The sequence below is a fragment of the Camellia sinensis genome, chromosome 9 (genome assembly GCF_055761805.1).
Source record: "Camellia sinensis isolate YWXY chromosome 9, ASM5576180v1, whole genome shotgun sequence".
Taxonomy (NCBI): Eukaryota; Viridiplantae; Streptophyta; class Magnoliopsida; order Ericales; family Theaceae; genus Camellia; species Camellia sinensis.
This window is the reverse complement of record NC_138969.1, coordinates 97,782,718-97,806,111: the sequence shown is the minus strand read 5'-3', so window position 1 is coordinate 97,806,111 and position 23,394 is coordinate 97,782,718. Positions and strand designations below refer to the sequence as shown.

At 37.6% G+C, this 23,394-nt stretch overlaps 1 protein-coding gene across 2 annotated transcripts in view; it reads right to left on the bottom strand.

Annotated features, from left to right (window-relative positions):
• Positions 1–23,394, bottom strand: part of LOC114291049 (ABC transporter C family member 2) — a 102,044-nt gene that overhangs the window by 38,907 nt on the left and 39,743 nt on the right. For both annotated transcript variants that reach the window (XR_003639247.2, XM_028235054.2), the window contains exons 12-15: positions 15,440–15,574; positions 3,721–3,827; positions 3,535–3,628; positions 312–479 (exon numbers count right to left, since the gene is read on the bottom strand). Coding sequence is in view for 1 of the 2 variants with exons in the window: in XM_028235054.2 (XP_028090855.2) it covers positions 312–479; positions 3,535–3,628; positions 3,721–3,827; positions 15,440–15,574 (504 nt within the window). In the remaining variant the exon portion in view is untranslated. The remainder of the gene's footprint in view (positions 1–311; positions 480–3,534; positions 3,629–3,720; positions 3,828–15,439; positions 15,575–23,394) is intronic.

Genomic DNA, 23,394 nt, shown 5'->3' with positions numbered 1-23,394 from the left:
TGTGAACAAAGACTTGAACCCAAGACTTCTCAAAATCAAAAAGGTCTGATAACATATTAAACAGCCATTTACCCCAGAAAATTGAGCAGTTGGGGAATGGGGTGAGCAACAAACATCAAACTGTCATAACAAGTTATGGGATAAACAGAATTAACATAAAGTAAACTTTCCCATGAAACAAATTATATAACCCTCCAACAATAATAAGGATGCGTAAGATAGCTGATAAAAAATAAAAATAAAAAAGTAAGATATTTCACTGGTGGGTGAGATGATAACAGAAAGTCAGAAACCTAAGAAACAGTCAGAACCTGAGTTATTATGCTGGGAAGCATGAATAGTGGAAACCGTAGCACAGCAAACAAAGAAAGTGATGTAAATGCCCTTGCAGGTGTCAGATCTCCTCCAAGCAAAGTGAACATCCCAAACGAAATCACAATCACAATAACTGGAATGGTGTTTAGTATGAAACTGTTACACTGCAAAAGAAGAGAAAAAAGCATGCAGAAAATTATTACACCCTTAGTCACAAAATGAGGGTCATGACTGAAAAGGCACAGCTCAAGAAGCAACAATAAATTCACATCACTTGACCTTTTTGGCACAGCTCATCTAACATTCCCATTAGCAAAAGTGAAGTACACCAGTTTAGTCTCCACTAGATGGGGGTCTAAGAGGGTAGATTGGGTATATAGACTTCTGGCATTTGCAACGTATTTTGTCGTGAGGTGTACCATAGGAAAACAAAGGATGTTACTTCGAATTTTCCATTTTGTACATCCAAAAATAAAGCAAGACACACATTTTTAGGACAGAATGAAAAATATTTAGGAAGTCAGACAAGGAAAAATATAGGTCAAACTGTGAAAACTTGTATACCTTGTATAAAAGTAGGTTCATGACTTGAGATTCTACCTTCCCTGGACCATTTTTCCCTCAAACTTTCTTTGTTTATATAGGTTTACCATTTCCTTTTCTTCCCTCCATTACCAATAAAATAATAAGTCCCTTAAGTGTCCAGATTCATGTTCTGAGTACATATACCAGTCTATGTACTCTATAAAAGAAAAAGCTGAGACTTGTAGTTCAAACTTTATTTTAACATCTACCCTTCACTATTTTACTTAATTCCAAACGAGGCCTTAGTATAACTTCCTTCTTTATCAAGGTTTTTAAAGGTGAATATGTAACGTGAGGCGTTTTACCCTTCGTTAGGCAAGGCATAAACCTTAAGGCGTCAAAGCATAAGCATTTCGAATTTTAAATTTTTATATTTAGTAAATAAATTAAATATTTTAAAATAGTAAATTTTATTAAATATTAAATATAAAAAGGTGTAAATATTTTCTCCTCGAGGCCTCAAATATTTCACTATAGAGAAGAAAGTTTTCCCTTATTAAAAATAAAATTGATATTCTTAGTTTTAGTGATCGAACTTCTCACTTGAGGTTAACTTTGTGTTTTTTTCTTGATTATTCATTTACTTAATTTTTTTTTATGGAATATAGTTGCAAAAGAGGTTCTTTTTTATTTATTTTTATTTTTTATGTTTAAACCATCTACTAGACTAATTTTAACAAGAGCCTAGGATAAGCTCTTTATATGCATACTCATATGCTTATGTGCAAAGAAAAATGCTAAATATAATCCAATTTCTTACCTTATTTTTTCACTCCTAAACACAAGTGAGTGGTCCCATGTGCATTTATTAATGTGGGCCCTATTGCTTTGTGTCTAGGAGTAAGAAAATGAGGTAAGAAATGGAATTATGTATAGCATTGTTCATGCACAAAAAGCATACAACGTGCAACTAAGCCGCATGCCTCAAACAATGATGTGCAAGCCTTTGGGAAGTATAACCCAAAAATCAAAGCCTTGATGTGTTTTACCTTAGCCTTGCCTCGAGGCGAGCCTTGGTATAGCTTTTAAAACTTTTTCTTTATTTCTTTAATCTTTGTAATCTTTGTCCCTCTAAAGATCCAAGCTTTAAACAAGTTTAGTACATGAATGAAACACAGAAGATTCTAAGCTCAACAGAATTAGTCATTCTTATAATGTGTAACACTTACATACACATACATATGTGTATATAAATTATTCTTTTATTCATTGCTTATTTGCAGCTTCGAATTGGTGGTTGATGTAGGTGGAGAGAAAAATATTTCCATAGTGATGAGGGCTCCAATGCTGTGGTAGATAGGTGGCGAAGAGATAGAACAAAAGGTCAGGGTAATGGTAATGCCAACAAAATGAATTTGATGATTTTGTACCACGTGCGGAGTGGCTAGTCATTGAGTTTGCTGTTGGAGCAGTATGGAGATTTTAATTGTGCTGCCACATTTACAATTAGTACTGAGGTCGCCATTGATTGGTGGAAATAATAGCAGTAGTAGATGCTCATTGGTGACATTGTGCTCATTTTGTGATGGTTCAGGCCTCAGAGAGAGAGGGGTGGTTGATTTTTTGGAAAAGGAAGAAAAAAGGGAAAAAAAAAAAGAAGAAGAAAATTTTTGAATGTTACAAACATCGGACATGCAAATTTACAACTTATCCACAACGCAAGAATCACTGCCAGTATCAAAATTTTATATTCCAAAACAATATGAATTCAAAAAATATATAAATATATACCTTTAATATATGAATGATTTATCAAAATTGAGAAGGAAAAAACATAAATATTACGAGTATGACATTTGCAGATGCATTAAAGATTAACCTCTCTCTATATCTCTCTACTTGTTGTGTTTAGTCATAGAACCTCCAAGTGCACATGAGGCGGGTCCAACTAATGAACAAAAGAAGGGGGGTGTGGAGTGCAAGCAGAAAGATAACAATTCTACTGTCTCTGTGATCAATGAAGCCATGAAATAAATATATGCATGTTTGTATGTATGCGAACGTGCATGTGTATATTGCACACATAGAGTGTGCATAGAAAGGGAGAGGGATGGAGAGAAGATCAAATATTAAATTTTAGTAGGGTCAGTTAACCCATGACTAATGCATATCATATTAAACACATGCTTCTTACCATGGAGTTCTTAATGGAATAACTAAACTAGCAATACTATTTCAACCTAAATACTTGCTAGGATCCTAATCATTTAATCAATTTATTTGTTCTATTTGCTTTATAAGTTGTGGATTTGCTATCTCAACAATAGTGATTACATTCTACATTTGTAAAACTACTTTTCAGAAGCAACAAAATGATGGCTGACACTGAAAACTTGTATCAAAGCTGTAGTTCCTGAAATAAAAGGACAAGGAATCTGGAACCACACACATGTATGTGCATGTAATTGCATGTCATGCAGTAGATATACCAGATCCTAGTGATATTAATAACAATGGTTCAGAGGAGATTGTATTTCTTTGACAGTTGATGATACCGTAAAAATATGTTACATATCATTGAATAATACCATATACATAATCCTTATCCTTCTAAATGACACTAGAATAAAAGCTAACACATCATTCAATTTGACTAAGGAAAATTTATGAAATTTTCGGTGAGTTTTGCCATACCGCTGCCAATAGTTGCGCTTTCCAGAACCATGCCAGCTCATCAGTCCGAACACTTTGAACTTTGGATTGGAAACTATTCTCCCATGCATAACATCTGAAGCATTTATTAAACAAAGGTTCAAATGATTATTTCAAGATTCCAATTTGCGCAAGTCTCAGATAAAGTATTCACAAAATGAACTATACTTCACAGTGTCCATGGCAGCCAAAATTTCATTCATGAGGCCAATTCTCTTGTCCGTACGTTGCAATCCTTCCTTGGAGAGTTTCTGCATTTTGCTTATCACAAAGGTCTGCCCCCACACGATAAAATTCAAAAGTTAGAGACAACATTATTCAGGATAAAATTATATAATAAAATGGGATAAAGTATAAGTCAAAATATCTTGAATATACAAAAGCATATTTATATCAGAGAAAGAGAATTCGAAAATACATTTTGTAACAACAAACTGAATTAAGGCACTACTTCACTGAAAAATTTAAGAGAACTAAGACAAAGGAGAGACTTATTCCACCTATGTTTCTATACGTTAGAATCCACCCTATTGAGTTAGGGTTGGAAGACAAACAAGACTTTTGACACAATAGGGCAACCTCATTGGATGAGCCTGACATGTATTTGCATGTGTGGGGGTTCCTATATTGTAGGGGAATTTTGTTGGTCTTTCCTCTCTTATGTATAAGAGATTAAGGGTGGCACACCCTTGGTACTTTCTCTAATACAATTCTATTTGCTTATTAAAAATAAATTAATAAATAACCACTCGGTAAAAAATAAATTCTAACCGAAGTTCACTCATATGGGACTAGTACAACATCAAATCTCATTCATTTTCTCATAACCCGTGAAAAACCATTCCCCAATAAATGACCAAAATGCCCAAAATATAATGTGCTCCACTCAAGGGCCTCTATAAAGAGACCTCCCAGCTAAAACTCCAGTCTCTTATCTACCAGCAACAATCACCTCATGCAAGTTCGATTTAAGCAAAAGTTCATGTTTGTGAAGTGAGGTAGCCACCTAGGCCTTTTTTGGCGATAATGTGACGATACTACTGGAGTTTTTGTCATTTTTCGAGGTAAGGTGAAGAAATCAACCCAAACCTCCTTTTTCTCTATATATAGATAGATAGATATATACAGATATATAGATCAACTATATGTGTGAAAGATATGTAAATGCTTTCATGATAATAATAATTTGAAAAAAAAAAAAAAAAATCATCATGTGTTTTTTGAAGATCAAGAAGTGTGATTAGTTGCTTAATACAAAATAGCAATTTAGTTGTGTTTGAGTGGTTGGATGGTGGTTATGTTGTGAGATTAAACAGGAGAAGAAGGGCATTTGAAATTTATTTGGTTCAAATTGGTTGCAGTGGTTGGTGCCATGGTGTGAGGGAAGGATGTTCACGGGTCATGAGGACCAGAATAAGTTACAGGTGACTATGATGGGCTATGTTACATAGGCTAAATAAATCAAATACCCGTGTCAGTCACTCGACACTTAGACAAGGGTTTGGCCTATATGCTTGTTACTTCGGATACTTCTTGTGATGTCTGAGGTCGTTGACCAGACTTGAATGCACCTATTCGGACTTATTGTTTTGTTTTCGGAGTTTTGTGCATGCGTAACGTTGTAGTGATTGCGGTTCGTACCTTGCCTAACCTTCTTAATGTTTTGTTGAGTTCAATTTTCGAGTTTCAAATGTAATGATGGAACTGGGAGAGTGTGGAATTGCCTTTGGTAGATTTTTGGCCAGCAGGTGTCTCCGCATGTGCGGCCTTATGCAGTATGCATTTTGGATTCCAGGCATTTTTCTGCACGTGCGGTGGGAGGGGCTTCACATGCAGCAAGGGTCCTGCAGGTGTAGTCAGTGGGCCCGCACGTGCGGCGAGTTGGTTCAGCAAGAGACTTAGAAAATATGAGGAAGAAGAACTCCGAAAATATGAGGAAGAAGGAATATATTTCTGTTATATTCAAAATTTCTTATTTTACAAGACCAAATGACACTCCTTATATAGGAGATATTACAAACATCATTATAACCCATTATATGCCACTTACATATTATATATTACCACTATCTACCACTATCATATTATATACATGCCACTATCTACCACCAACACCACTATCATATTCTATACATGCCACTATCTACCACCAACACCACTATCATATTCTATGCATGCCACTATCTACCACCAACACCACTATCATATTCTATACATGCCACTATCTTATTATATGCATTAACACAAATTTCCAGCACTCCCCCTCAAGCTGGTTTGAAGATATCTTCCATAGCCAGCTTGCTAGTCAGCTTATCAAATTGCTTCTTGTGTAGTCCCTTCGTAAGCACATCAGCTAATTGTTCACCTGTTGGAAGGTAGGTCATACAGATTATGCCAGCATTGATTTTCTCCTTGATAAAATGTTTATCCACTTCTATATGTTTTGTGCGATCATGTAGAACTGGATTATGAGCTATAGATATAGCTGCTTTGTTGTCACAATAGACCTTCATAGGTGTCGGGTGAGAAAGCTTTAATTCTTCAAGAATTCTTTTAATCCACATTACTTCACAGATTCCATGGGCAACAGCTCTGAACTCTGCTTCTGCACTACTTCTAGCTACCACATTCTGTTTTTTACTCCGCCATGTAACTAGGTTCCCACCTACAAAGGAGCAGTATCCGGATGTTGATCTCCTGTCTGTAACACTTCCTGCCCAGTCTGCATCTGTGTATACTTCAACTTGAAGATGTCCATGTTTCTTGAACAGTAAGCCTCTCCCTGGAGTTCCTTTCAAATATCTTAAGATCTTATAAACGGCCTCAAAGTGCTCTGCCCCTGGTGAGTGCATGAACTGACTTACCATGCTAACTGCAAAGGCAATATCAGGCCGCGTATGAGACAAGTAAATCAATTTCCTGACAAGTCGCTGATATTGTTCCCTCTCTTTGACTTCTTCAGCCTTAGCAGCTTGTAACTTCAAGTTAGGCTCAATCGGAGTCTCCACCATCTTACAACCAAGCATACCTGTTTCTCCAAGGAGATCAAGAACATATTTTCTCTGATTAACGAATATACCTTCCTTGGATCTTGCAAATTCCATTCCGAGGAAATACTTGAGGGCTCCCAGATCCTTAATGTGAAATTCTTTTGCGAGTTTCTCTTTGAGGGCTGCTAACTCTGCTTCATCATTACCAGTTAAAATGATGTCATCAACATAAACAATCAAAATTGCAATTTTACTGTTTTTTGAATGTTTATAAAATATTGTGTGATCTGCTTGACTCTGCGAGAAGCCACAACTGATAACTGCCTTCCCAAAGCGTTCAAACCACGCTCTTGGTGATTGTTTGAGTCCGTATAATGACTTGTTCAATCTGCATACTCTGTCGCTTCCAAGTCTCTGCTCAAATCCCGGCGGTAGGCTCATGAACACCTCCTCTTCAAGATCACCATTGAGAAATGCATTTTTAATGTCAAGTTGATGTAGAGGCCAATCTGAATTTACTGCAAGAGATAACAGTACTCTGATGGAATTTATTTTAGCAACAGGAGCAAACGTCTCCTGATAGTCGATCCCATAAGTTTGAGTGAAGCCTTTAGCCACCAGTCTCGCCTTGTATCTCTCAACGCTTCCATCTGTGTTACATTTTATCGTAAACACCCATTTACACCCAACTGTTTTCTTGTCTTTGGGTAGATCAACTATCTCCCAAGTACCACTTCTCCTTAAAGCATTCATCTTCTCCATGACTGCTAATTTCCAATTCGGATCATCCAATGATTCCTGTATATTCCTTGGAACAAACAAGTGTGAAATCCTAGATGTGAAAGCTCTATGGTTTTTAGACAGTCTTTGATAGGAGAGGTAATTTGCAATAGGATGTTTAATGCAATTTCGGACACCTTTCCTTATTGCTATAGGAACATCAAGGTCGGAAATAGAAGGAATAGGATTACCTAAAATTTCGATGCCAGAACTCGGGTGGACATTCGAGTCATTAGGATGGACATTCGGGTCATTATTCCTCAGATGAAATCGCTTCCTAGTATAAACCTGAAGCTCAGGATTTAGATCATTTTGTAGTACTTCTCCCCCTAAACAAGAATCTTCTTGACTAGGCACCATAGAACTTGGTTCTCCTACGTGATCATTATCAGACAGATGTGGTTTTTGTGTAGGATAAATGACATTGGGGAGCGGGATAGAAATATCCCAAAAACGGTCTTCTACTCCACTTGTCTCCCCCTGAAGAGAAGTGTTGGGGAAATAGGATTTTGTTTCCACAAATGACACATCCATACTCACATGAAATTTCTTGGTTTGAGGATCGAAACACTTATACCCCTTTTTGTTTGAGGAATAACCCAAAAAAACACATTTTATAGCACGGGGGTCAAGTTTTGAACGAAATTGACTAGGAACATGAACATAGGCAGTACATCCAAAAACTTTGGCGGGTAAATCAGAAAACAACCTCGTGTCAGGAAAAAAAGTTTTGAGACAATCGAAAGGGGTTTTGTATGTTAACACTTTTGTAGGCATCCTGTTTATCAAATAAGAGGCTGTTAAAATTGTTTCACCCCATAAATATTTAGGAACATGCATGTAAAACATTATAGCACGTGCTACTTCAAGTAGATGTTTATTTTTTCGTTCTGCAATGCCATTTTGTTGAGGGGTATCCCGACATGTAGATTGATGAAAAATTCCTTTTTTTTCCAAAAACTCACCCAACTACTCATTGAAATATTCTGTTCCATTATCAGAATGTAAAATACCAATTTTGGTTTGAAATTGGTTTTCAATCATATTGTAAAAATTTGTGAATAAATTTTTCACGTCAGATTTTTTATTCATCAAATAAATCCAACATAAGCGGGTATGGTCATCAATAAATGTAACAAACCATCTTTTACCAGAAAGAGTAGTGATTTTAGAAAGGCCCCAAACATCACTATGAATCAAATAAAAAGGTTTCGAAGTCTGGTAAGGTTTTGGCAAATAAGTAGAGCGATGAAATTTTGCAAAAATGCAACTTTCACAATGAAAAGAAGAACAATCAATCCCTTTAAATAATTCTGGAAATAAATGTTTAAGATAAAGAAAACTAGGATGTCCTAGCCTATAGTGCCATAGCATTATTTTTTCTCGAACAGAGATTGAACTAGTACTATTAAAGCTCTGAGCTTTTTTATTACTAACAGGTACTTCATCAAAGTAGTAAAGACCTTCAAGCATCCTAGCACGCCCAATCATCCCCGAGTTCTGGTCCTGAAATTCACAATGGGATTCAAAAAATGTAACACGACAATTAGAATCCTTAGATAGTTTACTGACAGACAAAAGGTTACAGGCTAAGTTGGGGACGTGAAGAACAGCATTGAGATTAATTTTCTCAGTTAGTTTAATAAATCCTTTTCCTGCAATAGGTGAAAAACTACCATCGGCTATTCTGATTTTGTCATGACCAGAACAAGGGAAATAGGTACTAAATAAATGGGAAAAACTAGTCATGTGATCGGAGGCACCAGAATCTATGATCCACGGAGAGAAGTTTAGGCAAGAGAAGGCTTTAGGATTTCTACCTGTTTGTGCCAACAAAACACTAGGAGTACCGGATGAGGAGTTGGATTTTATCAGCTTTAAGAGTTGATCAATCTGCTCTTTGTTGAAGGGACCTGAATCGGCTTCATTAGCGGTAGGAAAGCCACGATTCTTCTTTCCTTGTTTGCTGCTTTTCCAGTTGACAGGTTTGCCATGGATCTTCCAACACGTTTCGCGTGTATAGCGAGACTTGTTGCAAAAATCACACCAGACCCGTGGCTTATCATCAAACCTGCGCTGGTAATTTGCAGCCTTGTTGGCCGCAGCATCGCTAATTAAAGCAAAAATTTCAATTGATTCACCAGTACCTTTTTTCTTAAGCATGACGCTCCTTCGGCTCTCTTCCCTTCTGACTTCGGCAAATACTTCGCCAATGGATGAGAGAGGAGGTCTGCCAATAATTCTTCCTCGCACTTCATCGAACTCAATGTTGAGGCCGGCAAGAAACTTGTAAATACGGCTGTCTTCCACAGTTTTCTTGTGGTGGTTGCAGTCGTCAACCGATTTCCATTCGTATGTGTTGAAGATGTCAAGATCCTGCCACAACCTTTTCAACGAATTGAAATATTTGGTGACGGAATCATCTCCTTGACGAATCTCTCCCAACTTCAAAGTTAATTCGAAAACTTGAGATTGATTTCCTAGGTCAGAATACATCTGACTAACATTATCCCACAATTCTTGTGCAGTAGGATAGCACATGTAATTAGAGCTTATATCCTCCTCCATGGAATTGACCAACCATGTCATAACCATGGAGTTTTCAGCGTCCCAACTGTCAAACAGCGGATCATTAACAGCAGGAGCCTTCTTGTCACCAGTGATGTAACCGATCTTTCCTTGCCCACGGATATACATCCGGACAGATTGTGACCAGCGGAGAAAATTATCACCATTTAGGCGGATGGTGGTGATTTGGACAGAGTGAGAGTTGGACGTTTTCACCGGAATGGCAGCGGCAGGGGTTGAAGTGGTTTCGGACGTGACTTCCGACATGGCTATGACGGTTTTAGGGCTGCTGTGTTTTTTGTAGCTCTGATACCAACTTAGAAAATATGAGGAAGAAGAACTCCGAAAATATGAGGAAGAAGGAATATATTTCTGTTATATTCAAAATTTCTTATTTTACAAGACCAAATGACACTCCTTATATAGGAGATATTACAAACATCATTATAACCCATTATATGCCACTTACATATTATATATTACCACTATCTACCACTATCATATTATATACATGCCACTATCTACCACCAGCACCACTATCATATTCTATACATGCCACTATCTACCACCAACACCACTATCATATTCTATGCATGCCACTATCTACCACCAACACCACTATCATATTTGTTAAAATCCACCTACTCTCCACCTACTTCACCCACTTAAACCTACTTCACTAAACCTAACCCACTACACCACTACCACCTCACCTACTCCACTAAACCTTCACCCACTTAAACCTACTCCACTAAACCTAACCCACTACACCACTACCACCTCCACTTCACCTACTCCTCACCTACTACACACTCACCCTCTCCTATATATAGGAATCATTGTAACCATAACATTAATATATCAATCAATAATAATACATACAATTTATTCTCTCTCTTTCTCTATACATTATTTCTTACATGGTGTCAGAGCTGGTTTAAAACCTAGTATTTTCGCTTCCCCGGCGGGCGGCAACCTCACCTTAGCCGCCCGCCGGACCTCAACCTATTCCGCTGATAAAATCAACAAAGATTTGTGCAACTGTAGCCATGTGTGAGGCTGATGGAGAAGAATTCTTCACCTCATATGACGAGACAGTCTGGAACTGGAAACACTGCAACATTCTGCTCTGGAATTCTGCAGCAGCTAGATTATAGCTTGGTTGAGTGCCAAGCTTTGGTTCTTCCACCCACTCTTGAACTTGCCCAGCAAAGTGTGAAGGTTCATGCTTGTGTTGGAGGGACTAGTGTGCGCGAAGATCAGCGCATTCTCTCCAGTGGGGTTCATGTTGTTGTTGGTACTCCTGGTCGTGTGTTTGACATGTTGCGGAGACAATCACTTCGCCCTGTTTACATCAAAATGTTTGTCTTGGATGAAGCTGATGAAATGCTGTCACAAGGTTTTTAAAAATCAGATCTATGATATTTTCTCAGTTGCTGCCACCCAAAATCCAGGTTGGGGTGTTCTCTGCCACAATGCCACCAGAGGCTCTTGAAATCACCAGGAAATTCATGAATAAGCCTGGAAAGAGAAAAAGCTCATGCTAGGATTTGCGAAGTGATTCGCTGCAGGAATTTTGGCTTTGGATGAAACCCTTACCATACTCCACTCATTCTCTCCAACTGTTCTAACTTTTTATTTTTATTATTATTATTATTATATCAAATAATCAATGCACTCATGTTCCCCACTAACAGTGTCCACTTTTGACCCAAACCATTTTCAATCCATCATTTCTCCTTCACCTTTTGCACCCCACTCACCGACTCTCTCTCCACTTTATCACATGGGTTTGTCCCTCTCTCTCCTCCATTTGATTTCAAAAATCACTTATTTTTATTTATTTTTTCCAAGTCACTTTTCCTCTTTTTTAAATACCCCACTTTATTTTGAAACAATCGCACTGATGTTTTTCATATAATCCATCTATAAATATTTTTTATCTATTTTCTTTCTCCCTTGTTTTCTTTCATTTTATTTTTATTTTTTCAACAAAACACTCCCAAAAAAAAAAAAAAAAAAAAAAAAAAAAAAAAAAAAAAACAACATTTTACAAACTTGTCATTTCTTCATGCCGGGGATCAACCCCGATCAGCATTTTACACCATAAAAAAATAAAAAAAATAAAAATAAATAAAAATAAAAAAACACAAAACAAAACAAAACACAACCAACACAAATCGGAACAGTGGGATTTTTCTTCTCGCCTATTCTGCCGGTCTTTTCTTCTTGCCACCGTCTTGGGCAGCCCTTGCCGGTGTTGCCTCCGTGTTTCCCACTCCACTGGGCATGATCACTACTCCCTGCTCCTCCACTGCAGCATATGGCGGCCCTCCAAATCGGAACATAAAACTGGCCTTCCGCTTCAGCTCCTTGTTTTCCGCCTTTAGCACACTTATCTCTGCTCGCGCATCCTTATACATGCGTTGGAGCAGAGCCAGTTGGGCGTTTAACTGCTGCACCTCATTTGTCCTACTCTGCAGCCGGTTCGACAAATTTGTAACCGCAGTCATGGTTTCCACACATGACTTCAAGGTATACTGATTGGCCTCCACATCCGACTGCACCGCCATTTTTTGCTCCACCGACCGCATCGGAAAGTTCAACGGAGCAAAACCAGAGGTGTTTGGTTGAGGTTCACTGGCCACCGCACCAGTTATTTCTCTTGTGGACTCGTTCAGTTCTGGAAAGAGCGTGAGCAGACCACGGGAAGAGGAGGCCATGTTCTGGGTAGCTGGACGGGAAGAAGAGGCCATGTTGCTGAGTGTTTCAGAGACGGGTTGGTTACAGAGTATTACAGAGTTTCTTTCTCAGCAAAGGAAGAGTTGTTTTCAGAGGATTTTCAGAAGTTTTTTTGTCTGCCTCAGCCTCAGCATCAACCTTGGTTAAATAGCGAGGCAGCCACGCGTATCGCGTGCCTCTTGCCACCAGACGACAAAACGGGCGTGCAAGCCAAGGCGCCCACGTGCCTCGCCATCATGTCCGGCACGCCTTTTTATGGATTGGGCACGCCTTTTGATGGCACGCCTTTTGAAAGATTGGGCACGCCTTTTGAGGGTGCGACTTTATAAGGGTCCGACAAGACTCTGTAAACTGTCCCGACATTGATTCCGGTTAGCTCCTTTATGGGTCCGACAAGACTCTGTAACCTGTCCCGACATTGATTCCGGTTAGTTTCTACAAGGGTCCAGCAAGACTCCGTAAACTGTCACAACAACTGTCACAACATTGTCTGCTACAACGGTCCGACATGACCCCATAAACTGTCTTCTACATCGGTCTGACACTGCCATCCAGTGTCCTCTACACCGTTATGACACCACCATCCAGTGTCTTCACCAATGGTCTGACACGACCATACAGTGTCTCTTATCCTCTTTTATTTTTATGTATTTTCTTGTTTTGTTACTCTCTCCAAACTCAAGTTGGTTAGTTCCTATCCCCCTTGAGTTTGCGGGGGGCTGTTAAAATCCACCTACTCTCCACCTACTTCACCCACTTAAACCTACTTCACTAAACCTAACCCACTACACCACTACCACCTCACCTACTCCACTAAACCTTCACCCACTTAAACCTACTCCACTAAACCTAACCCACTACACCACTACCACCTCCACTTCACCTACTCCTCACCTACTACACACTCACCCTCTCCTATATATAGGAATCATTGTAACCATAACATTAATATATCAATCAATAATAATACATACAATTTATTCTCTCTCTTTCTCTATACATTATTTCTTACAATATTCTATACATGCCACTATCTTATTATATGCATTAACACAAATTTCCAGCAAAGAGTTTTCTCCACTGCTTTGGCCTGCATGTGTGGCCGGGGGGCATCGCACATGCGAACCACATCTGCAGCCAGGCGCGTGAAAGCCTCGAATTTTGTGTGCCCATCAGCTTTCTATTGGCCTTTCTGTCCTTTCCTCTCATTCTATCAACCCTCTCTCTCTCTCTCTAAACTCTCTTTTTCTCCATTTTCTCTCTAAAAACTCTCGTTGAACCCTACTAAATTCATCATACAAACAAATCTATCAAGATTAAGATATGGTCGAGATGGCGAGGATGGGGAATGGAGCAATTGGCGATGGCGAGAGGGGAGCGGGGTTGTTATTTGTGATGGTGGTTGGTGACGGCGGTTGGAGGCAATGGTGAGGGAGGATCACGAGCAACGGGTTGGAGGAAGAGCGTGACGATGAAGAGCGGTGATCCAGTGGTTGATGGAGGCGGCAAGAGTAGAAGGAGGTTGTGGAGGGGCGACAACCGGAGGCGAAGAGCTGTGACTGCGGCGGTGGCAGCAGCAGCAGCTATAGTCAGTGGTGGTAGTAATTCAGGTTAGGGTTTGGGTTTGTTGAAGAAGAGGGTAGTTTGGTATTATTTAAAAAATAAGGGTTTATAGTGAGATAAAATTAGACTTTTCAATTTAGTTGTGGTGTGAACTAAGAAAATATGAGAATATGGTGTGAACTGAGAGGTTTAGTGGTATATAAATAGAATTACCCATAAATTTATGACAAGATTTAACTTAAAATAAGACCAAAGTGTGGGAATTTCCACCAATTTTCCCTAAAATAAACATAATCACCAACAAGACAAATTAGGTTCTTCATGTATAAATATAATGCCTTTCTGGATAAGAAAATGCTACATACTTCGTAATACCAAAGAAAGAATCACCTTCTAGGCAAGGACTTAGGATATTTTCTTCTATGAATTTCCATAGTCATAGGTCAATTTCAAGTAAGATTTAGGATTATTTCTACTATGAGTTTCAAAAGCTCACCAATTTCCATAGTAATAGGTCAATTTAAAGTAATACTTAGGATTATTTGCAATGCATTCAAATATCACACCTCCAATGTGTTTTATCCCCCATCTTTTGTATATAATCTCCACAAATCTTTTTTGATGAAAAAAAAATCATTCTAACCATACATTTCTGTCTAGTGTTATCATGACTAGTACCTGGAGTTACTTATTACTACAGTGAGTCTTCTAATTGATATATAAACATTTTTTTTTGAAAAGGCACTAATGCTAGCCACAACACTGTCCAAAAAGAATGCAATTCATTTATTGAACTATACATTGTAAATTTAACCTCACAAATAAGTCGGGAATTAAAGAAGGGCAAAAACATGCTCCAAAGATCACGATTTACTGCTCCTTTATTAGTACTTGTAATCTTTGTATAAGTTAAACTCCAATGTTTTGCCCTAGTTTTTGAAATTTTGATAAGAACCAAGTCCAGAACATCTCCAAAAATCCTTAATTTCCAGCTTAAATTGCTTGCTTAAACAAATACCTTGTCTGTTGCCAAAAGAGATAAAAGATCAATAAACAAGGTGAACCTAGAACAATGGGATTCACATTTACAGTAATGCTAAGAGGGGCCAAACAAATAAATATATTTAAAAAAAAAATTAAAATATCATTACATCTAATATGGCACTGTATTTTTCCAAAATATACCATAAAAACAAAAGAAGACGGACAGACAGAGAAAGAGAGAGAGAGAGAGAGCCATATACCTGTACAGGAAACAAAAGAACTAGCATTAGTGCTCCAAGAAGAGAAGCAACGCCCAACTGCTGGTAAAGCAGAAACATTGCGATGATAATACGAAAGGGAGCTGACCACAAAGTGTGAAGTGATTGGCATATTTGCTGCAGGTAGAAAAAAAATAAAGACTCAGCCTTAAAGATGATCAAGAAACTTGGGTACATATGTAGACAGATTGAAATATTACAGATACGCATCAAATGAAGGTAGACCACTCTAATATTACAGGTGACGTTTTCTTGGTGAATATTCACATTATTGACTCCACATTAATTTTTTTCAAAGTGAGAATAGAGCAATCATAGTGTTACCAAAGTGAATACAGATTAATCTTAAGCTACTTAATATATCTCCATACTAGTTACAGAATGTAAATTTAACAGAACTCTGACAAAGACAATAGGGTTCAGTGTAACTCTGACACGTGTTGGGGAGCGCATGTCTGTAACCACAAATCATAGGATTCAGTGTAACTCCGAAACCAACTGTTAGCTTTTTTTTTTTGGGTGAATACCAACTGTTAGCTTGAATGCACTGCCTTTAACTTAAGGGGAGGTCCAGTGTTTCAAGTCCCAATTGAGACATGTATGTCAAATAATAATAATAATAATAATAATAATAAATAAATAACGTTTGAGAGAGAGTGAATGAGAGAGAACGAAAAGAGATTGAATGCAACTCCAGATAATATTTCACAGATGAAGAGGTCGTAGTGCTATAGTTTCCCTCCAAGTTTGAAAAGCTTCATCAGCTGTGTAACTTACTGCCTGCTGTAATGCTTAATCAGCAGATCCTCCCACCCCAACCCAAAACCCATGTTTCCTCTAAGCCTATAAAGACCGACGACAATAGTTTAAGTTTCCTTACGTCCATCATGGGTGCTTCTATTTGCACACAACAAACTCCTCAATTCACACAATTTTGTCATTCAAATATCAACTATCAAACAAAAATTAATAGTTTGGATATCAATTATCAAACAAAAGCTCAGTTCGGTACTTGATGTTCAAACAATTAGTTTTTGTTTATTAGTTGATGTCCAAACAATTGGTTTGTGTACAGTAGTTAATATTTGAATTTACAAAATGGTGTGAATTGAGAAAAAGGGTGGTGTTCATATCTTCAAGAGTGACCTTACTTTTTATTTAGTGCAGTAGCCAACCATAAGTCCTCATGTGAACCCTAAAAGTTCTCAAACATTGAACAAAAGCCGCACCCCCTCATTTCCATTTAGAACATCCAATTGTACGAATAAAACTTCCATATTGTGCACAAAACAAAATAAACCGCCCTCCAGAAACAAAAGGGTAGATAATAAAAGAAAAAATCATAAAAAAGCTATTCCTTAATATTGGTCCATATTTACCAAGGATTTGTGGAATGGTGGATCGCATCCAAACCTACCGCTTGTCATTATGTCTAGACTTGCGTTTTCATTCTTTGCAGCCAAAGAATTTACCATTGTGCCAAACAACAGCTCCTAAGAGAAAGGAGCTAATGAATAATATTAGTAATTCCTAAATGATGCATTTCTAAAATATGTATCATCTAAGAAGCACAAACACTTCTATGAAGATAACAATATTGTGTCATATAAAGAGAAATAATTATTATATGTCATATGAATATTTAAGTCAAAGATAATAATTTTGAAATCTAAAGGATGAGAATAAGTATAAATTATATATATTTGTTTAAGCATTGGATCTCAAGTTATTTTATTCAAATTTGTAATGCGTTTCTTGTGTGTGCAAGTGTTGGGAAGTGTCCAACTCGTGTCATGTTGGTATAAAATTGTATATTTTGCACGTGTTCCCCACGTGTCGCATCCTACATTTTTCAAAATTTTCTATGTTGGCAAGTTGGTGTCATTGTGGGATCTCCCGGAGTGTATCCGAGCGCGCTTGACAATTCAAACCCCCAGTCTGGTTAAACGAGTGCAATGTGAAACAAAATGAGAGTCCAAATCTGGCAAATATGTAAAAAAAATCCACTAATCACAAGATATGCCAAAAATGGACTACATCACCAAACTTAAAGTCGCCACCTAATCTTTTGGGAAAACTAGGAAACCCATGACTCATGTCAAAGGCCACTATCTGTCACAACCAAAGTGTGTATGAGGGGGGAAAGTCATGAATTTAGCACCCCCGCTCACTCGATCAAAGATTGGCCTCTACTAATTCTTAATATGGGATTCATTACCAATATATGCCCACGTTCCGATTATTAATGATAAAATTACTATGTGAAGCAAACAAGTATAGATTAATCACTTATTTTGAAATGTTTTGATTTCATGCATTTTGAAAAAGAGTTTTAAGAATGTGCAACTCAAAGAAAAGACGAGTTCACATGCATAGAAATAACGTCCATCCACCGGCAATCATAGAGATATCTCAACTAAGCAAGAAGCCATATGGTAGAATGTTAAACATAGTAAGGAAAACACCATAATCGGTATGGAAAGATGAAAGAAGCTCACTTAATACTCATCCGCACCAAGCCAAGCGCAAAGGGCTAGAAAAATATGCATGATCCTATATGCAAAGAAGCTAATGCAATACATACACTTATAAGGCCTTGTTTGGAAACAGGCTATTTTAGTAACTTTTGACTTTTTACGAAAAGATACGCAAAAAAGTAGAGAGAGTGATGTGACAACTTATAGTGACTTTTTGGAGAGAGTGATGGTTCATATGATATATGAACCATCTCAAAACATGGGGTAGTGCACATAATCACATAAGAAAAATAAATAGGATGAGTAAGATGACCCAAGCCTTATACATGAAAAATGAATGCAAAACATAGAAAATGATGAAATAAAGAAAACGTGATGCCAAGATAGGGAAAGCTACAAATAAAAAAGATAGAGAAGGAATAGAGGAGAGATGAATATACATGCATTTAAACTAGAGGAAACAAAATAATAAGAATCATAGAAGCTAAATACACTAACAAAGCTACCAAATGAAAATGGAAAAGCTACTAATTAAAGAAGCTAAGAAACAAGAAAATGATAAAGAAAATGAGCCAAAGTGCTTCTCTAACATATGAATATAAGAAAGAAGCACTAATTCTCTTAGAATGTCACTAGAAGCTAGACATCATGAACTCATCCTCAGTCATCATGAATAATGAGAGAATTGAATCCATCTAAGCCAAGAAAGCTTCACAATGAACATGATAAAGAATCTCAATCTCAATCACCACCAAATGAGAGAGAGTAGCAAATGATGAAGAAAATAAAATCTACTCTCCCTATCATGAAGATAACCTAGGAAGAGGTAGATTAGCTTCAAAAATCATCAAGCAATCAAATAATGAAGAATAAAGAATCAAAACAAGCTAAATCCACCATTCTCATCATGGAAGAGATGAGACGGTAGTCTTCCATAATCATAAAAAATACGAAAGATCCATGATGATCATAGAAGAAAAATCATGAAACTAAACAGGAAGCAAATTAAAGAAGTGAATATGAATTTACATCTCTCATGGAAAAGAGTAAATGAATACCCAAATCCATGTTAAGAGTAGATGGAGAGAGTAGATTACAAATCACTTCTAGGTAGAAATCATGTTTGGCTTCCAAGAAAATAGAGAAAAAATGAGAGAGCAAGAGAAAAGGAGAGAAAATGTAAGAAAAGCACTCTAATCACCAATTTAAACTTCCAAATCATCCAATTAACGCCACAAGACAATTACAATAGTTCATACGAGGATTGAATTATGAAAGTCAAACTTGTTTGGATGGTGAGAAAATAGGTGAGAGCGTGAGAGAAAACAAAAGAAAATGAAAAACAAACAAAAGAATTATGAAAATAAATCATAGGGTAGGACTAGAACCCTCTATACAAGTCCATATCTAATCTAAATAAGCAAGAAAAACTCAGAAAATAAAGTGTTTGGAAGGTGAGAAAATGAGAGAGAAAGTGTAGGAAAACTAGAATTCAAGCAATCCAATTAATCCTATGGAGGGGTGGCTAATTCCCTCCACCATCCACAAAGCCCAATCACATCTTAAACAATAGATTTCAGAATTATAGAGTGTTTGGAAAGAGAGAAAAGAAAAGAAAATATGAGAGAAATTGATGAGAAAGTTCAAGAGTTTACCTCAAGTAAAGAAGAAGAGCTCCTTGACTAGCAAACTCCACTCTAGGCACCCTCAAGCTTATGAAATCTTCTTTGAATCTCCAGCAAGAAAAGCTTCAATCCAAACTTCAATGGTGGTGTATCTATAGGTGTATGTATAGAGAAAAATTGAAGGTCCAAAAGCTTTGAGATCGAAGATGAGTGTCTCTATGTTTTGGTAAACCTTCCAAAACCTTTCAACCTATTTTCATCTTGAAAGAGGTGTGTCTTTATTGCTCCGCAATTCTCGCACCTCCACATGCATAGGGGACCATCTTCTAGAAACCGTCCTATTTCTCGACTAGGGCTGCAAAGGAGCCGAGTTGAGCTTTGCTAAGGTTAAGCTCAGCTCATTTGCATATCAAGCTCATTTATTGAGCTCGAACTTAGCTTGTTAATTTTTTTTTTTTTTATTTATATTATTTAAATAAAAATTACTATTTATATTATTAATACATAAATAATATATTTATGCTATTATTTATATATTGTTACATGATTACTTTAACTCCGCCGGGGTTGTTAACAACTCCGCCAGTCCCAAGCCCGGGTTGTGTGTTAGGTAGCCGACAGCCAACACGTAAAAAAAATTGCTAGGATCCCCTATGACAATGAATCCTACTTTGAATCGTTTAAATGCTAGGTCATTCCCCTCAAGTGACGCTTTGCGCCTGCCTTCGGGTGTTTCGAAAAGTAAACAAGGGGCGTTGCATCGACGCTTGGGTGCGGTGAAAAATGGCAAAATTTCCCGCGCTTTTTTGGACGAGCGCGGGTAAGGAAGCTTGTCCAAGACTACAGGTTTAGGGTAGCCACTTGGAATATAGGAACCTTAACTGGTAAGGCGATGGAAATGGTAGATGTTATGATTAGGAGGAGAGGTAGTATAACTTGCGTACAAGAAACTAAGTGGATGGGTGAGAAAGCTAGGGAAATTGAGGATACCGGTTTTAAACTGTATTATAGTGGTAAGGATAGACACGGAAATGGGGTAGGAATCATACTTGCCAAGGGACTTGTGGAGAATGTAGTGGCGGTCATTAGGAAAAGGGATAGGATTACGTTAGTTAAACTAGTTATTGGAGGGAATATAGCAAACGTTATTATTGCATACGGCCCTCAAGTAGGATTAGATAACCAGACTAAGAGGGATTTTTTGGGAGCAAATGGATGAGATCTTACAAGAGATACCCGTAGGAGAGAACCTGGTTATAGGTAGAGATTTTAATGGCAATGTAGGCATAGATAAACTAAGTTATGAAAGGGTTCAAGTTGGATACGTTTTTAGTGACAGAAATGAAGCTAGAGAGAGTATCTTAGATTTTGCGTTGGCTTCTGACCTGGTGGTGGCCAATACTATGTATAAAGAAGAGGGAGGAGCATTTGATAACCTTTAAGAGTGGGTCAGTTAAGAGCCAAATAGATTGTTTCTTAGTGAGAAAAGTGGGCTGTCTAAAATGCAATGATTGTAAGGTGATTCCTAGAGAGAGCCTGGCCTCTCAACATAAGATTTTGGTACTACATTTATGTTTTAGAGGGCAATACCAAGCTAGGAAGGATGGTGGACATCGTAGAACGAGATGGTGGGACCTAAAAGGGAATAAACTGGAAATATTTCAGAATAAAATGGATAAGGAAGGTACTTGGAACTTGGAAGATGATGCTAACACTATGTGGAACTCGATGGCCAACTATATGAGAAGAATCTCAAGGGAAGTGCTTGGAGAGTCAAAAGGAACGGGACCCAGCTCTAGGGAAACTTGGTGGTGGAGGGAAGAGGTTCAAGCGGTAGTTAAGGCAAAAAAAGAGTGCTTTAAAAAGTGCAGAAGGATAGAACTGAGAAAAACCTTAAGAGCTATAGATTGGCTAATAAGGAGGTCAAAAAAGTGGTGAGAGAGGCTAAGTTGAAAGCTTATGATGACCTATACACTAGACTAGATAGTAAGGAGGGAGAGAAGAGGGTATACAAACTTGCTAAGATACGGGAGAGGAAAACAAGAGATTTTAATCAAGTTAAGTGTATCAAGAGTGAGGATTCTAAGGTATTAGTGAAGGATGAAGAGATTAAGGCCTCATTTGGGAATAGACTAATTTAGCAACTTTTTGGCTATTTGGCTAAAATATAAGCTAAAAAAAACTAGTATGTTTGGGATGACTTTTTGGCTTTTTATGAAAAGATGTGCAAAAAGTAGAGAGAAAATAGAATTTTTGACTTTTTGATATGGGTTGTTGGCTTTATGGCTAATTTAGTAACTTTTTGACTTTTTGGCTAAAATGGAAGGTTTCCAAACGAGGCCTAAGGAAAGATGGAAGAACTATTTTGAGAAACTATTAAATGAGGAACATGGAGATTCGGCAATAGGGGAAGAAATAGCCAGTAATACGATAAACCAAGACTATAGATTCTATCGCAGGATTGGGAACTTTGAAGTGGAGATTACACTTAAGAAGCTGAAATCAAATAAGGCTTTAGGACGCGATGATATCCCTATTGAAGCTTGAAAGTGTTTGGGTAAAAAGGAGGTTGCTTGGTTGATTAGGTTGTTTAGCAAAATTTTGTCAACTAGGAACATGCCAGATGAGTAGAGGAAGAGTATTTTAGTGCCAATCTATAAGAATAAAGGAGATGTCCAGAATTGCAACAACTATAGAGGAATCAAGCTAATGTGTCATATGATGAAAGTGTGGGAGAGGGTGATGGAATGCCGATTACGAGATATAATAGAGGTGTCAGTAAATCAATATCGGTTTATGCCTGGTAGGTCAACAATGGAAGCAATTTATCTTTTGAGGAGAGTAATAGAAAAGTATAGAGAAAAGAAAAGAGATATTCATATGGTATTTATTGACCTTGAGAAGGCATATGATAGAGTGCCCTGGATATAATATGGTGAGTGTTAGAGAAGAAATGGGTGACAAAAGGTTACATTGATGTGATTAGGGACATGTATGAAGGGGTGGTGACCACTATTAGATCGCCGGCTGAAGAGACAAATGAATTTCCTATCACTGTAGGGTTACACCAAGGATCTACCTTAAGTCCTTATATTTTTGCTTTAGTTATGGATGAATTGATGAGAAATATTCAGGATGACATGCCATGGTGTATGCTTTTTGCAGACGATACTGTGCTAGTGGATGAGACTAGAGAATGAGTTAACACAAAGTTGGAGATTTGGAGAAAAACTCTTGAATCTAAAGGATTCTAGATAAACAGAACCAAGACAGAGTACATGGAGTGTAAATTTAGTAACAGTAATAATGAAAGTAGAGGAGAAGTAAAGATTGAGAATCAAAAACTGTCTAAGAGTGAATATTTTCATTATTCAGGGTCAATTATCACAACAGCGGGGGAGATTGATACGGATGTGGCCCACAAAATTAAGGCGGGATGGTGTAAATGGAGAAGTGCGTCTGGGGTACTGTGCGATAAACGAATACCCACTAGACTAAAAGGTAAGTTCTATAGAATGGCTATTAGACGAGCGATGTTGTATGGGGCAAAGTGTTGGGAAACCAAGAAACAACATGTAAATAAGATGAGGATGCAATACTGTAACGGTAGATGGGAGTGTTAGGGGACGGGGCAGGCCTAGATTAACATTGGCTAGTGTTGTAAATAGAGATATGGATCTACTTAATTTGACTAACGAAATGGTCTTTGATAGGGCCATATGGAGAAGAAGGATTTATGTAGCCGACCCCATTTGATGGGATTTAAGGCTTGGTTTGGTTTGATTTGTTACATGATTACTTTTTCTCTACAATAATGGGGCGATTTTCAGCGTAA